The sequence below is a fragment of the Xyrauchen texanus genome, chromosome 10 (genome assembly GCF_025860055.1).
Source record: "Xyrauchen texanus isolate HMW12.3.18 chromosome 10, RBS_HiC_50CHRs, whole genome shotgun sequence".
NCBI lineage: Eukaryota > Metazoa > Chordata > Actinopteri > Cypriniformes > Catostomidae > Xyrauchen > Xyrauchen texanus.
In genome coordinates this window covers 20201955-20220618 of record NC_068285.1, presented here as the reverse complement: position 1 = coordinate 20220618, position 18664 = coordinate 20201955, and the positions used below count along the sequence as shown (strand labels likewise).

Here is an 18664-nt window from a genome sequence, read left to right as displayed (position 1 = left end):
TGTCTAATTGGATTCATGCCAATACAGAGAACAACTGATCATATATGCACACTGCACACACTTGTACACAAACATGTCCACCAAACAAAACAATGAAAAATATTTGTCTGTTTTATTGATTTAAAAAAAAGGTTTTGATACTGTTTGCATTGATGGATTGTTCCTAAATCTGAGTGGATTAGGAGGAAAGGTTTATGATTTAATAAAGGACATGTACAAAGACAACAAATGCTGCAGTAAAATAATCAGCAGGCGAAATTATTATTTCATCCAGAATAAGAGAGTTCCTCAAGGCTGCAGCCTAAACCCAAATTTATTTAATATTTATATCAATGAATTGGCCACAGTGCTTCAAGTTTGGTTGAAATGGCTCTTCTGATTAAAAGAAAAATCACCTTTTTATGCCATTTCAGAGCAAAAACATAAATATTGAGGCATATATCCAAAGTTATCAAAAGGCTGAAAAATATAAATATATATTTAATATATAAGCATATTTGTTTCTGTCTGTCTCCTTGTGGCGGATGTATCCTGACTGCAGCTGTTTTCCAGTGCTCATGGCACACGTAGACCTTATTGCATAAGCCTTCAGAGCTTTTAATAAAACACAATGCTTCTTGCACACACAGTTCATCACGTACTCACATTTAATTATTCTGTTGCACACACTCGGCTCGGGCATGTGTGCTACACATTCATTATCATCCACCACATTTATGAGACAAGAGACTCATACATTAACCCTCAAAATGTAAAATGAATAAATTAATGTACCACAGAACTGTCAAGTGCTCAGACATGCAGGGCTGCTTCAGTTACGATCAGCTTTTGATATTAACATTTCATACCTTGACTTGGTTCCCACACATTTGTGTGGCAAGCGATGTGCTATTGGGGCTTATATTCAAGCATTCTTATTAATTCACAGTCACACATTTATTTACGGTTTCAAAAGCATTCCAGGTACTCTGAAAAATGTTATCATCCAAATGCTACCCAGAGGATCGATTTCTACTTGATCCAACCCTTAAAATGTATCAAATTAAAGTAAAATAAAAGTAAATTAAAAATGAACTGTAGATGTAACCTGATGTAGTCATATTAAATAATCTTTTAGATTATTTAGATTTTTTAGAGAGTATGCAGAGCTGTAATCTAGCCATTGGTGGCTACTAAAAAAAAAGAAAAAAGAAACTACAACATAAGATATTGGACTATCTAATAATATAATGTAACATTTGAACATTTTTGGTCACGGCATAATTCTCATACTTTTGTTTTAGTTCATGGTTTTGATGACTTTCCTATTATTTTGAAATGAGTAATAATAGAATTATTAAAAAATAAGTATATACTAACTTCAAACAATGAAAACACTTTTTTTCTCTTTGTGATGTCCAGCTCACAAACAAACTCTGAACAGTTGTCATATTCTCTTAAAAAAAAAAAGGAATAACAAACTTCCCCTGCTACTTTGGATGGTGCTTTCATTAGAACATATTGATCCCATTAGAGCACTGTGTGTGTATTTGAGTGTTTAAGGGCAGCAGCAGGCACCTGTAGTGCTTTCGTCCCAAGCCGATGATGGGCAGCTTAAAGCCCTGGTGACATTTAAATGGCTCCCTACTGCCACTAGATTCATGTTTGACCAACGGCATTAGAGACGCAGGGCTCCTGCCACGACCTGCTCCTTCTCGAGTCAACAGAAAAGTCCTGCGCTACAGGACAGCAGCAATTAATGCCTCTGATCTCTCTCTCTCTCTGTCTCTCTCTTTCTCTATTGCTCTATCAGATCACACTTATTCATTCTGCCCACTCTATTCTATAAATCAGCCATAGTTTCTATGGAAGTCATTGTGAATGCCATTATGACAACTCACCTATGCAGTTTTGTACAGTCACTTTAAGCTCCTTGATCTTAATATGAAATGAATAGCTTTTCAGGGACCACTTCTTTTTTCCAGACTTTTGTTTTTCTAGAATGTTCCTTTAAAGATGTTGCCTACATGGGAGAAGTGTGAGAAATTCTGTCCAGTGGATTTAACTATGTTAAAATGTGTCAAACCAAGCGGTAACACTTTAAAATATGTTTTTTTTTTTGTTGACTGTTGCTTATGCATTAGGTATAATTAATGAACAGTGATTTTTACACCATTTATTAATCTTATTGTTAATTTGTCAAAGTGCTGCTGTTATTATTTTTTTGTTCACTCATTTATATTCAATTAACTAATGTTAACGTATACAACTTCTAATGTAATAAATGCATTCATATATGTAGAAATTAACATTTAACCAATGCTGTAAAAGTATTGTTCATTGTTACTCCATGTTAACTCTAACGTTAACATAACAAATACAACCTTATTGTAAAATGTTACCAAGAAAGCAGTGAGTAGTACAGTATTATTAAAGTAGCTAAAACTCTTTCATTTGACCTTTTGTTTAAAACATTTTAAACAGATATTTTTGCCAGTTTCAGTGTTTAATGTTGTGTTTATTATTGTTTTAATGTTTTATGCTGATTAAGGTTTTAATCTTAAGGTATAATGAAAACTATTTATTCAAACTTCTCTCTAAAAGCAATTATAATGAATACAAACAAATTGTACACCAGAGAAAGGGTGAGAAATTTGTACAGTTTTATGAATTACAGACATGCATTTGAATGCTGCAGATTTGAATTAAGTATCAAATAACATGTCTGCAAATGTACATGATGCAACTTTTCCTCATCCTTTGTATAAGTTGTTTAATAAAGTACATTTAAAGCCTGTGTGTGTGAGCTGTGCTCCTCTGCCAAATGCCCTCAGATCTCCATGATCCTTCTTTCCCATAACTCTCTTCCGTGCCTTGTGTTGTTTCCTCTCAACTGACTATAAGCCTGAAGCTGTTACGCTTCACCCTGTTGTAGCTAATTGGGTTAAATTATTAAAAAGAATCACAGTAATTAGCATGTTGTTATTTAGGGTATATTGTTCAGATTGCATTTAATTTATGCTTATGAATCAAATCACCATTTTGGATGGTATGTTTATCTCCTTTTTTATTTTTATTTTTTTATAATTTATTTTTATTTTTTTAATGAGTCATTATTAACTCACCCTTATGTTGTCCCAACCACATATGACTTTGTTTCTTCCATATAACACAAAAGATGTAATACAGAATGATGGCCTTAGTCACTTTTCATCTTTTTTCATCCTATGACAATGCAAGGTGACTGAACTTTTCATTTTGCTTAATATCTAATTTTTAGGTTAAATAAATGAAGATTGAATTTAGTTTTTGCATGATTTTTTTAAAGATCTCAAATGTTTGTGCATTTTTTTTCTCTTGTGCTCGCAGGCCCTCCTTCTCCACCTCGTGATCTGGTTTACACCCTTAAACAATCCACACTCATTCTGGAATGGGCCGCACCAAACGACTCTGGAGGCAGAGTGGATCTTACCTATACCATAGGCTGTCGGCGATGTGTCGGCCCCCCACGGGCCCCCCAGGTGCAGTGTGAGCCCTGTGGGGCCAGTGTGGGCTTCGTACCCCAGCAGAGCAGCCTTATGGAGCGCACGGTCACTGTGGTGAACCTGCTTCCCAACTCCAACTATTCTTTCAGCGTTGAAGCCCGCAATGGCGTCTCAGAGTTGCTGCCCAATAAAAGGTTCTACACTCAAGTCAACATTTCCACCAGCATTCCAGGTAAACTCTTTATACAGCATAGCAAACTACTGTCAATTATTATTTACTTTACAAAAAATATTCAATACTATCCACTGTTGTATCCTGTTGTACAATTCACAACATAATTGAATTGATTTTGTTATTCCTGCAACTTATTTCCTCTCAAATTGGAGGGTGATAATTGGTTGATAGGAACGTTTATCAACCAACAAAGATTGTTAGTCCTGTAATATGTCACATACTTGTGTAAATCTCTTTAAAGTTGTGTTCCATTTCACTTGGAAAGTTGAAAAATTTGGAAATGCATTAGAACACTGGGCTGTATGACATCACACAAACATGGTAGCATCCAGGGAGACACAGTTAATGTTAAACATTTACATTTAACCAGTATGTTTACATTTCAAACAGTCAAACTGAACTTCATTTCTTTTAAAAATGTCAAGTAAACGGTCCATTTTTTTTTTAATGAAGTTGGACTAACAGAACTAGATAATGTTATTGTTGCTTGGTATACACGTTATTTGAACTGTTGAAAAGTAGCATTGGCACTGTGCACATGTATACTACGAAAGGCAGGTGATGTACATGTATGTAGCCGGTCATATTTGTCTTCCTTCCCTGATACAACCTATTTAACATTTGCAAAGACTCTCTTGATATGAGAAGATAACTATTAACCAGCAAAAAACACCAACTTTCGAGGTTTATACTACAGAACACACTGTGTGGTCAGAAGTCAGATAAATCAAATAGGAATATCCCACATCCTATTTTTAATGGAACGCAACATAAGCATTGTCAAGTGTTACAATGCATGCATATTGTTTAATGTCTGAGCTGTTGTAGAGCCTCAAAATGCCCTATAACATAAAATAATTTTGGTAGAGAAAAATTTAATTTAAAGACACCGTCCTATCCCAGTAATACTGCGGCAGATGTTTTTACTCATCTTGGGTTGATTTGAGTGGAATGGTCCCTTTTTTGAGTCAAATGAGGTTGTGATAAAGCAGCTTATGTTCATCTTAATGCTTCTCAGTTTCATTGCTTTTGCCACAAGTCACTGATGCGTTGTTCTATACTGCTTGGGATTAAACTGAGTTCCTGGCCTCTTTAATTAGATTCGGTGTAGTGGTCCGTGTGTTGAAATCATATTATAATTTTTTTCCCTGTTTGATAAGCGGATTCCTAATGGTACTATCCCGTAAGTGTCATAAAGATTTTTCACTATTAGTTGAGATGGCTTAGTGCTAAACAACGCAACTACAAAAATGCAAATCATCAGATAGTCTTTTAGGTCCACTTCTTTATCTTTTAAATTTGAAGGCTAAATGTTCACATAATTGGAGATTATAGTAATTTCTCTCAGGTGAAATTGACATTTTTCTGATTGGTTAGACCACAATAAAGAGAGAGAAATGAATATCTGATTAGAGTGTAATGGTCAAAGTCAGTAAACATGGTTATGGTTTAATGAAAAAACTTTTTCATAAAGGAAATCACAGACATTAAACAATTATACCTTCATAATATGGTGGCATTCAGGGATTCATAAAGTACATTTAAAAATAAATATATATATACATTATATTTATTTATTTATTTATATTTTTTGTTATACACTGGCACTCCAAAAGTCTGGAATCATTTTCAGATTTTATTCTCATGGAAAGAAATTGTTACTTTTATTAACCAAAGTGGCATTCAACTGATCACAATATATAAACAGGCATTAATAATGAGAAAAATTATTATTACAAATAAAAAAAAGAAATTCTGAACTTCTTAAACTACTTCAAAGAGTTCTCCTGAAAAAATCCTCCACATGCAGCAATAACAGCTTTGTTTTTCCTTGGCATTCTAGCTGACAGTTTGTACAGATAATCAGACATTTCACCCCACACTTTCTGTAGCACATGCCATAGATGTGGCTGTCTTGTCGGCCACTTCTCACGCACCTTACGGTCTAGCTGATCCCACAAAAGCTCAATGGGTTTAAGATCCATAACACTCTTTTCCAATTATCTGTTGCCCAATGTCTGTGTTTCATTGCTCACTCTAACATTTCTTTTTGTTTTTTATGCTTCAAAAGTGGCTTTTTCTTTTCAATTCTTCCCATAAGGACAGCACCCCTGAGTCTTCTCTTTACTGTTGTACATGAAACTGCTGTTGTACAGGTTGAATTCAATGAAGCTGTCAGCTGAGGACATGTGAGGCGTCTATTTCTCAAACTAGGGACTTTGATGTACTTATCCTCTTGTTTAGTTGTACATCTAACCTTCCACATCTCATTCTGTCCTTGTTAGAGCCAGTTGTCCTTTGTCTTTGAAGACTGTAATGTACACCTTTGTATGAAATCTTCATTTATTTGGCAATTTCAAGCATCATATAGCCTTCATTCCTCAAAACAATGATTGGCTGATGAGTTTCTAGAGAAAGTTGTTTCTTTTTTGCCATTTTTACCTAATTTTGACCTTATGACATGCCAGTCTATTGCATACTTTGACAGCTCAAAAACAAACACAAAGACAATGTTAAAGGTGCAGTTTTCAGATTCAGAAACTCTTGTTATTAATGACACCTGTGGCAGTTAAGTGAACTGCAGCCAGCTACCTGTTGCTCATGCTCGTGCACACACACTCCATAGGGATGCGAGCCAGCGAACATCGACCAAAACAATGACGTAACGTACTAAGAGACTGAATGTGATTTACTCGCATCATAATTAAAACTACACAGTTCTGATTATTTTACTACAAGCTTTGAAACTGCATATTATATTTGACTCTCTAGTGCTGAAACAGGGCTAAAACAAAGTGTGGATATAGGTCTGGCTATGCGAGACTGAAGTTTGAAGTAATCACTTTTCTTTGCATGACACAATGAGTGCATTTATACGATATATCGGCGTTTGCTAGCTAGTCAGCTTTATCAATAGTTGTTAGCTAAATTTGGTGTATGATGAAAGTAGCTGTTTATAAAATAGACTGCACATTATAAATATCATGACACAAATCAGTATTGATGTGATTCCATCACAACTGTCATTTTGATACATCGATGCACTATTGTGTTATAATAATAGATTGTATATATTTTCTGTATAACCAAGTTAGGTTACACTAACGAATAGGTCTTTTTTGCATTATCTTGAACATTGTCTAGCATTCATTTCATGTGTTATTGTAGTTTAGCTAAAATTACATAGATCAATCCTTTTGGCACAATATTTCAAATGCTTTGCAGTTATGCAAGCTTACTTGTCCAACAAGAAGAACGCTGATCCCCAAAACTGAACAAAGGTCCCTCCAGAAATCAAATGCCCTGCCGATGTTCACTCTAGTTTCCCGCTTAGCCAGATGGGATTAAGTAGATACATGTTTTTTTATGGTTGAGTTTGCGTAGGAGTCGGTGTTGTGCTGAGAGCCGTTTGCTGGATTCCATCGCTAAGATAACATTACTTAGTGTTGCAACTGTTTGTTGTCGCTGTTGAATAGTGGAAGAGAAGCTATTACTGAGGCAAGGCTCTCTGGAGCGCGCATAAACATCACATCCTTTGGATTTTCCCCACAAAAGCGATCTACACGCTTTAATAGGCAACCTAATAGGCAACCAATTCACACATTGGCAAAAAAAGCTGAATATTACATGAAAATTGTTACATACTGCTTATTACTTTAAGCTTCATTTAACGAACCAAATAGCTTTCAGCTGTGTTTGATATAATGGAAAGTGATTTTCTAGTACCAAATTAGCTATTCAGCATGATTATTCTTAGGGTTAGGGTTTGGTTTAGGGTAGAGCCCGAAGCCATTTGTTTTGAGAATAATGGCTGGCTGATGAAGTTATTGGCTGGCTAGCCGGCTCAGCCAAAACCTAAATGGTTGCTGCAGCCGCCAAACTTTTCATAGCTGCAAATGGCTGAAGCTGCCACTTCATGTCTACAGATGGCTATGTTATACTGATTTACTAGATCTCAATATTTCCAAGCAATGCATGGCTTACACTATATTTCTACAAAATGCAATACAATGTAATAAAGAAAACACCAGATTTTACTTTCACAACGTATGTACATATTTATTTTGTAGTCTGTATGCTACTAAACATTTTCAAATAGCCTACAATGTGTTGTGTTTAGGCTAAATGTATGTAGGCTAAGTTGTATACAATAACTTGGCATTATCATGGATGAAGCTTATCATATTACACCTTGATTATGAACGCAAACTTTTGTTGAATTTATGAGAAATCTACAGACGCAAACAGACGAAGTGTAGTAAAATAAAGACCTAAATGTGTATTTCGGACTTTTTTTCACCACAAGTCTGAAAGAAGACATGTTATTGAAGACAAATATCCAAAAATCTCAAAATTGACCAGTAAAAAAAAAAACGATGTTTTTGCCTGCCGTGTCTCGCCTTAATATAAACACACAGTATTATTTTGGACAAAGTTTTGCACATTTCACTTCAATGTACACTGAAGCATGCGTCGTGAATTAGCAATGTGGAAACGGTGGTTTGTTACTGCAGTAATATCACGTTCAGTGCTATAAATCTCTCCGTTCCAGAATATTTGGTTCATAACATCAATCTTTGATTCAGGTGTTTGTGCAACCGTGCCCTGAAGATTTAACAGAAGTCTGGGTAGGCCTAAGTTAAAAAAAAAAAGTAAGTAGGAATTAGGAAAGTATGTGAGAAGTGAGATCAAAATTACCTTGCTTGCTTCTTTCCGCCATTTCACCTCAGTGCGAGAAAAACATGCATCGCTTCTTCTGTAACGGAAAACGAGCAATTTTAATTGGTCGTCAATTCACTGTGAGTCTGTGTATCGTAGCAACGGGCACAAGACTGCGCTGTTATGAATCCAGTGGGAAAATAGATCTCGTGTATTGTTTATATATTTCGTGTGTGTATGTCTCTATGTGATAGAATTATTATTTGATGCAAATAATTCTAGCCGGCTCAGCCAAACTTTATCAGATGGCGGCTCAATTTGGCTTACGAAATTATTGGCTGGCGGCGGCTGAAATTCTAAATGGCGCAAATGGCGGCGCCTGGCGGCGGCTTCGGGGTCTAGTTTAGGGTTTGTCTGTAGTATTTATAATGACTTTCATGTAAAAGCAATAGAAGTTTATGGTATGCCCTCATTTGGATAGGTGTGTGTGCTGGCCCATGTGCAGAAGCTCATTTTAATGCTGACCAATTACAAAATGAAGTTGTATAAGAGCAGCATCTGGAGTCGGGCAGGGCTTAGTGAACAGCTGGTGTTTGTTTGGGGGGGGGGGGGGCAGTTGCACTGACCACACGTACAGCACATACGATATTATGTACATGCCGGGTACACATTTGCACTTCAGATATCACCTAAAGTGTTTATCCCTCGCCTATATCCTTGAATATCTATAATACAGTGCATTGTGGACTCCCTTTACACAACACTTAGATTAACACAGTCCTGATGGGCAACAGCAAACTTGCTTTGTGCTTCCACACTGACAGCGTTTGTTTATTAATGAGTAGCTCACTTTCATCAAGTTTTCCACTCTCTCTGATTTTGCTTTCCATTAAGAGTCAATTATGGAACATTTATTTCGCACTCCAGCTCCTTTCATTATTTGATACTCTTCCCAACACAATTGCTTCTTTCCAGCCTATACAAGGCTCCAGTTTAAATTGTCTCTTTTCTCCTGAGAATAACTCTTTCTCATCTGAGATGGGCCATCCTTGTGATTTTATTATGCTGGAAGTTGTGTATATAGACACATTTCAACTCTTAAAGGTGTAGTTTACCCAAATATACAAATTATATAATCATTTACTTACCCTCATGTTGTTCTAAACCCATATGGCTTTCTTCTGTGGCACAAAAATGAGATGTTTGGAACAATATAAATCTCAGACACCATTCACTTTTTTTTTTCCATATAATGAAAGTTAATGCTGACTGAGGCTAACATTCTGCCTAACATCATCTTCTGTATTCCATGGAAGAAATTAAGTCATACTGGTGTGTGAATGATGACATAATTTTCATTTTGGGGTGAACGATCAATTACATTTTTTATTGTTGGTTGCATATTCTAACTTAATCTTCCTCTAAATTCCTATTCCATCCTCAATAAAAACTAAATTAATCTCTTTCTCTCACACAGCACACATACTTGAGGTTAACTGGAGCTCTCAGAGGAAGTGCTATTACTTGTTTCTGATGTACAACAGTCTAAAGGCAGCTGTGTGTTTATACTCTCTGATTAGAGTCTGGTGTGATTGCCAGACAACAAAAAAGAAGCTGAATAGATGCTGAGATCAGTGATGTGTTTGTCTTTGTGTGTTAATGGTTCTTGTGAGTTTTGTGAGGGATTGGCCCTTTGTTGAACGCTCTGTACAAACAAAATGGTAAAGCGGCGTTCACACCGACAGCACTTTGAGCAACTAAGAGACCGGATGTTATTCATTTTTAATGAGAGTTGTTGATTTGAGGTGACATGAGCAAAATAGACTGTTGCCGATATAGTTGAGTGTAAGTTAGCTTTATGCAAATGTGCGGTTACATGGGCGTGCAGACATTCAAACTCATGTGATGTGGAGTGGTGATGGCGTAGTGGCTAATGCACAGGGCTGTTAATCAGAAGGTCACAGGTTCTAACCCCACGGCCACCACCATTGTGTCCTTGAGCAAGGCACTTAACTCCAGGTTGTTCCGGGGGGATTGTCCCTGTAATAATTGCACTGTAAGTCGCTTTGGATAAAAGCGTCTGCCAAATGCATAAATGTAAATGTAAAATGTGATGCTGCCTGATACTGTAGTTGTCAGTACAGTAACAATATAACACTCCAAAAAAATGTACTTTCAATATCGTAATGTTGATATTACTAAATAAAATGTAACCAAGGGAACTTAAATTAAATAATTTGAGTTGATTCAACTAAAAGAAGTGTCTTGTCAGTTTTACTTAATCCATTTGTGTTGGGACAGCATTCATATTTTTTGTTTGGTTCACTGAAACTGGGCCGAGAATGTCTAATTCCCAGCATGCTTTGCATAGTACACGACAAGGCAAGTTAATGTTCAAATTAAGTGTTATTTTATGTGTCTGCCTGCAAGATTTACAAGGCTCCCCCTTTATATTTGTGTTTAATATTGTATTATGTTGAGAGTTTGAAGATTTTCTGTTAAGTTGCAGTTTTGGGAGTTACAGTACCATCATGGTGAAGAGTGGCACTTGAGCCTAGGTTGAGGACCAATACATTTAGAGTATTCTACATATTGCCTTTTCTATTGAGTAATTGCTGTGCTAACCACAGAATCGTAACCATGTTACAGGCAGTAGTGTTTATCACCAGCATGTATTTATCATGTTAACATTTCCTGTCACTATCTACTATTTCACAAAAAGAGTTTCATTAGTTATTTTGACATATTGTTTTGTTGGGCTTCCTTGATTCAGTAAGGTTCCCTCTACTTGAAGTATTGAAGTTGAACTTAAATTGCATTTTTAATTTAAGAAAACTAATTTCAAACATGTGGAACCACTGTATATGATTGATTCATGTTCAGTGGGAAAAAACATTTCAAAGTATGACTGTCTGGTATTCCACTGATGTTTATCTGCACACCACCAAAACGTTGCTCTGGTAACATTTTTGCCTCATTTTGTAAGATCCACAGACCTCATCTTGGTTTTCTTTTAATGTCTTTGACGACTTTGGCTTGTGTGAGACTTGTTTGCATTTTTCTTGAGAAGTTCTAAGTATTAAAGTGAAATAACTCTAATTTATTGTCCATGATGTTACAGAATCCATTGCTACAGGTTGTCTAATTTGTAAGACTAGGCTGGAGTTGCCAATGGATGTTATAATTAAGATGTGTGCATTTGTTTTAATACAATTTAATGCAAATGAGATGTACAGAAAATAGCTGAAATTAAACATTTATTTAACAAAATATTTTCTCACAATTCACCAAAAATAGTTAATTATTCATTGACAAATCTGTCAGCAGAGTTTGGAACTTACATATATCTGATAAACATCCAAGCATTAATCTCAAAATGGCCAAATATTGTTGACCTTAGTGACTTACCTAATATGTAAGTCTGTCACTGTGAACTTGTTTAGAGTGGTATCGCTTACCTTTACTGGTTACATCATGTGTTCAAGGCAAACTGTTATATTTGCTTGTGTTGTGCTCTTACAGCATTTGTTTCTGCATCCATACAAGTCAATATTGCCTTTCTGTTGCCTCACTAAACCTTGATGGGACTGGAGAGTGTGTTGGGGCTGACGCCATTGCTGTGTTCTGAGACAATATGTCATAAAGAGCCACTGACCTTTATGAATACTGCATTAGTGACTTTCAGGCTGAGCACAGTCTTACCCCCACTCCTAAACTAAACATGTTAGCCAATCTCCCTCCTGTCCTCTTCAAATTCCCAGTGTGAAATATTAAACTTCCTCTCAGGATAAGGCCCTGTGGTGCCTCCACGCTATGGAGCTTTACAGCACCCGTTTCATGGCTGGCAGAGTTGGCGTTGAGCTGGTGTGAGTTTAAGACCACAGGTCGATGAGAAGTGCACCCTGACCAAATGGATTTCCCTGTATTTGAGAAGGGGACTTTGAGCCGGGCTTTATCGGCCCACCGCAGGCCGTGATGGGAGGTTAGAGTTGAAGGGAGTGGGTGCTGCGCTTCTATTCTTGAGGGGACTCAGGAAAGAAGGTCCCATTAGGGACAGGAATTCCTCCAGCCCTGAATTCCCTGGGATCTCCACAGTTGATTAGACATGAAGTTTATCACACACACGTGTGTGTGTGTGTGTGTGTGTGTGTGTGTGTGTGTGTGTGTGTGTGTGTGTGTGTGTGTGTGTGTGTGTGTGTGTGAAACGCGCACACATTTCTGGATAGTTTATCCTCCTTGTAGGAACAGTATGTGAGCTAGGAATTGAATTAAACTGTCCTTATTCTACATCATTATAATGTAAGGAAATTTATAATGGAATTAGTCATGTTCGAAAACCAATTTAAGAAAGATAAATTATGTCCTGTGTGCTGTGTCAAAAATTAACGTTTATATTAAAGGACAATATTTGCCCCCGGATTTGATTTTCAGAGGCATTTTTTAACCGTTTTGAATTTATTTTATTTTTTTGCAATTTAAAACAAATGGTGCCATCTATTTAAACATCAATTGAAACAATTCATTAATACAAGATAATCTCAAGATTTAGAATTATTACCTATTCCATGCCACATGCAGAAAAAAATCATTTAAAAAAAAAAAAAAGTAAGCTTTAGGAAGAGTAATAGAAAATATCCTTAGCTCAGTATAAAAATTGGTCCCCACCATGAGGTGTGTGTGTATGCATTCACAACCAAGATTATGGCCAAATATGTGCTACAAATTCAAACACAATCTGTTGGAGCACTTTTTGCAAGATGAACGAAGGCAAATGTATGGAAACTGAAAGAAATCTCCTGGCTTTTCACAGTCCATATGATTTTTGAAGGTTTTTCTTCTGTCTCTTATGTTTGTTGTGTGTTTTCTGTAGAAATCTTAACACATCCAAAACTGTTATATAAATGTGTAAGTGTTCCTATATCTCAACTGGTCGAGCATGGCAACAGCAATGCCAAAGTTGTGGGTTTGATTCTATGCACACACACATACTCTTGCTAAATATGTAAAGTTAAATACATTGTAAGTTGCTTTGGATAAAAGCAGGAGATAAATGCACATGCAACCATGAGTGTAAAATGTTCTGTTCAAGTCTTCGTTCAACAATGACCCATGGTATTTTTACTTAATTTATTAATTGGAAGTAGAGGTTTGAACATTTTAAGGGATTAAACCGACAGAGGCCCGCACAGAAAGATTTGGGTCAGATCTTCTGAAAGATCTAATTTTGAATATCTCTCCTTTTGATTGATTGCAGATATTTTGCAGCTAAATTCCCTTGTCTCTTAACAATAACATTGTGTTTTCTCCATGGGTTTGGGTGTTTATGTACCTGTGTGAGGAGAGAGAGAGGCTGAAGGGAGGGGTCACTGTAGAGGGATTGACATTTCAATATCTTCAGAGGATTTAGGTTGGTTGCTTTAGATGGCCAGGGCCTGTGGTGCTTTCTGGGGTCAGGCCCCTATGCAGCCTCATCAGAAGCAGGATGGGGGAGAGGGATAAGAGGATGACACGGGGTGAAGGACAGCAGGATACGTGGCCTAAAGAGGAGAGGTGTGTGTGTGTTTGTGTTTTTGAGGTACTCATGAAAATTTTTATTTAACTTAAACCTAATGTGACCTCCACATATGACCGCCCAAATTAGCATTGTAAACAATGTCTATTGTGTCTCTAAACACTAAGTGAATAGGGTTATGACCCCTTTATGTATTTTAAAGAAACATGAGTTAAAACTCTGTAGTCTTCCCTTTCTGTCTGAAGGAATGCACTCTCAGAACCTCAGAGTTTCCACCGCAATCCACTACAAATCTGTACATTTGCTCTGAGTGCGTTACCCCACCCTCTGTCTCTCTCCCTAACAAGTAAGCTGCTCTCTCGGTCTGCCATAATGGGGTAAAATGAGAGAGCACAAGGCTCCGGCAGCTATAAAAGAGATTGAGTCATCACCCTCCATTCAGCGCCACACTCAACCAATTTGGCCTTCTTTGTCACGGAGCGCAAAGTATTTTAATTGGTCACAACGCACCGACTTTTCCTCACCCTTGGCAAGAGCTCGCTTTTACCACTTCTCGTGGCAATCACGGATGTGTTTGCGAGCATGTTTTATGCCACACGTGGAGTTAAATGACAGATTGAGGATGCACACACACTCACTCTCTGCAACACATTGTTAGATCATCAAAAGAGTGTTTTAAAGAGCTCTACCAATGAAAAGCAGCTAAAATAAGTCAGGCTCTCAAGACAGGGAGGTGAGCGAGTGTGTGCTTGAAAGGAGAGCCATTTCTCTGAAATGGTCCTTTTCTCTTTTAGTCTCATTATCACCCGCATATGTGTTGAGATCTTTATTGTAAGGGATGGGCATTTTCGAGTTGTTTTGTAGTCGAGTACTCTAACCCACCAAATAAAATGAGTAATCAGTTGCTCGTAAATTTAATGCAAGTTAAAAATAACAAGCATGACACGTACATGAAATTAATATTTACATTTATGCATTTGGCAGACGCTTTTATCCAAAGCGACTTACAGTGCACTTATTACAGGGACAATCCCCCCGGAGCAACCTGGAGTTAAGTGCCTTGCTCAAGGACACAATGGTGGTGGTTGTGGGGATCGAACCAGCGTCCTTCTGATTACCAGTTTACCAGTTATGTGGTTTAGACCACTACACCACCACCACTCCATGTTTTATACACAAATGTTACCAAGAACTGTTTCAAAGTAAGATAACTTGTAAGAACAATTTGCTTTTAATAAAAATGGAATTTAATTAAAGAAAAATAATAGCAAAAACATTTGTTCGCAGTCAGAGCTTACATAAAAATCAATACTGACGGGATTAGGGTAATGCACATATATAACCTCTGAGTCTGCATAAAGGCTATAACTTTTTTATCATTACATGTAATTATTCAGGAAAAAAAACAAGTGTTGAAAGTTTGCTTTTTATCAAATTCTTTCTGTCAGTGTTTAGAGATTTAACACACATACACACATACTGGTCTGATCCAGGTTTCATGTTCCGCATCGCATTTTTTCATCCTCATCCATTGGCTTGCATGAGGGAAATTACAGTGTAATTCAGTGTTCATTTTGTGATATTCATTTAGTGCTTTTAATATTTGACTAACTGGTGCAGAATGAGTACTCGATTAGTCATTACTCATGCACATCCCTATTTATTATACTTTGTGTTTTGCGTACTTCTGTAATAAAAAGCTCAGAAGTAAATTTTTGACAAGTTATGTATGTTGAGTGTTGGAGTTGCAAAAATCATAGTCATTGATTTTGCTTTTGATGTTTACGTTGCATTGATGTTTATGCCTCTCATCCACACTCAAACATTGTTTTCCTCCATAGAAAATAGAGATTTTCGAAAACACATAACCACATACTATGGAAACCGATTTCGTTAGTAATCTGAAAAATACATTTTGAAGTGAAAACAGATTAGTGTGGATGTGCTCTTAATCCGTATTTACAGAGTCATGCAGAACCCACTTAAGGTTTCATTTAAATGTGCACACAGTAACTTATTGTTCACTTGCAGTGAAACTAATAGTGTAAATACAACATTATTCAAAATCAATAGGTTTCAGTCACAGATACCATTGTAGAAATGTACTATTCAAAATCCGCCATGATTCATTTAATCCAAGAGTGAACGTGTCCAACGGTTACTGAGATTAGGGGAATAATAATCAGATGGTCATGTGATCCTAAAATGGCAGCCCCCATGAGTGTGCCCCTGCCCAATGTAAAATAAAACCGCTTTTATTAGGTTACTGATATGACTAGAGCCCTCATCTCATTTGAGTGGTCATGACTGCATACAAATGTTTCAAAATTACAATTCATTTATTTGGGATTAAAACTTTTTTTAATGTTGAACTAATTACTGAGTGCACTTTTAAAGTAAGGAAAAAGGATTTGCCAATAGGGTAAGAAAAATAAGCTTAATTTAAGATGTATTATCTGGTGGGATGTCACTTTGTGTGGTTGCGTGCTTTTGTGTAGCTATAGGGGATTGATTAGTTGCACTTTCTCCTCTTCCATTACTCAGGCAGTCTTGTGATGACACAGATGGCCCACTGCTATGATTGACAGCTTTCTATCTTCTCTAAGGGGAGTTGCTTTTTTTCAGTGTGTGTATTTCTTTAACCTCGAGCTATTTTTTCTTTTAAATGCAGTGTAACTTGCCGCACTTCTAATGAACTCTGCGAGCAGTATAATGTGTTGTCTGTCTGTGCTGTCAGGCTTTATTATGCTATGTCTGTAGCTTACATTGCTTTGTGTATAGTGTATATACAGTTCCTCCTCATATTTCTGTAACCAACTCTCTCTCTGTTGTTCCCTTTTCATTTCCCCCCTGAATATTCTCCTTATTTTTTAACTTGGCAAAATAACAAGCTGCTAACATTGAAGCAATGAATGTTTCTGAACAACTTCAGCTTGTATCATGAGTTGTCTGCAGTGGTTTCATCACAGCAACTGTAGATCATAAGTTCTTCAGCTGAAATCGATCTGTGCTTACCAAAATTCGAACTACAGCTCCCAGTGACCAAAGCTAGGAGTGTTGTCTGAACAATGGAAGAAGGTGCATGTGTGGAAAGGGCAATAGTTTTTGTTTGAAAACTATCATTAGTTTTGGAATTCCATTTGTTGCCACTAGCTGCACAGAAATTACACACTTCTTCAAGGGTGGTCATAAATCTGAGCTGAGGAAATTGGATTTCTTTAGTGATAAAGTATGGAATTCTATAGGAAATGCCATTGGCAAATCCAGTTCCCTAATTTGCCTTTTCCTACCATCATTCTCTGTTTGTATTTCCTGCAATCCTTCTTTGCCCGCTCTTTCTCCACTAGTAGGAGTTAATTTAAGCCATTAGTCGACTAGTAGCATGTTTTTGATATTAATTTAATTACTTTAATATATTTTTTGGGGGGCATCAGTAAATGGTTTGAGTTCCAGTGCTGAGAAAGTATGTTATAAGTAACATTGCTAACACCGTTCTACATTAAAGAGAAATACTAAACCATAATAATGAGCCTTTATAATATACATTATACAAGCACACGCAGGAAGCGAGCTGCAGTGACATCGACAAAAGTGGTATGATCCTGGATGTGTCAGAAAAACCACCAAGGAGACTGTCTGAACATTTTAATTTATAGCGAGAAATGCGCATTAGGGTTGTGCCGACAGACGAGGATCTCTGGGATCGACGATGGTCAAAATGATCGGCAATAGTTGATGCATTTGACGATGTCAAGATGATATTTGGCTTGTTTTCCTATGTATTAAATTATTATTATTATTAGACTGTTATTATCAAGTTACTATTACAAATAATTTGCCCAGCATCACAGTGACCCGCGCTTGAAGAAACACTTTATTCTATTATAAAGAACAGATGACAGAAAAACGCCTATGAGCATATATGACGTGCTGATACAGAGGCGTGCAGTCTTGTGGAACATGTGCATCTAAAAGGTTCCCCCTCTTTGTTTCTGTCTTACTATTGTTTAGTTTTTTTACCAGAACAGTATCCTCTGAGTGCTGCAAATTACCTCAGACATCTCCGCTCAGGAGGTGCTTTGAGTTCCGTTGCACCATGATTTTAAGACTGATTCTTGCCTGACTATAAATGGAAATGTGTGTGTACATGTATATGTGTATATATATATATATATATATATATATATATATATATATATATATATATATATAAACATTTTTATCACTTAATTATTTTAATTGCTTTTTAGTTTCGTTTGGAGTGCAATTTGAATTTAGAAATGTATTTGATTTCAGTTTTTATATATATATGTCATTTTCAATGCAAAACTACTAAAGCAAGAATAGTCACTGATCCCTCAGCCCGGGGTTGACGATATAATTGGATATTGCAATATATATATATATATATGATGTAGGTTCTTTGCCAGAGAGATGTTAACAACTGTTGTAAAACCATCAACAACACACATTTTAATTGAACTTATTTGATTTTCATTTTCATTTGAATTTTTAGTTAAAATAAATAAAAAATAAAATTCTAAGTTTGAAATCAAAGTGTCTTTATTGTGTTGGCTTAACCCTAGCCCTGCTTAATGAAAATTACCCCATAGTACCACCAAGCGTCCAACCGCGGTAATACTGGTGTTCAACGTTTTTATGTGGAGTTTTTTTTCTGCGACCAACCGACCAATCAACTTGGTCGACCAAGACTCTTCTCAGCGACTAATCTTTGGTCGACTATCAGGGGTAGCTCTAGTAAATGTGTGAATGTCTTTTCGACAGATGGCATAT

General features: G+C 36.6%; 1 protein-coding gene across 2 annotated transcripts in view; it reads left to right on the top strand.

Moving 5' to 3' along the window:
• The window catches only part of LOC127650961 (ephrin type-A receptor 7-like), a 207020-nt gene that overhangs the window by 143901 nt on the left and 44455 nt on the right, over positions 1-18664 (top strand). For both annotated transcript variants that reach the window (XM_052136643.1, XM_052136642.1), the window contains exon 5: positions 3349-3696. In XM_052136643.1, the coding sequence (XP_051992603.1) occupies positions 3349-3696 (348 nt within the window). The remainder of the gene's footprint in view (positions 1-3348; positions 3697-18664) is intronic.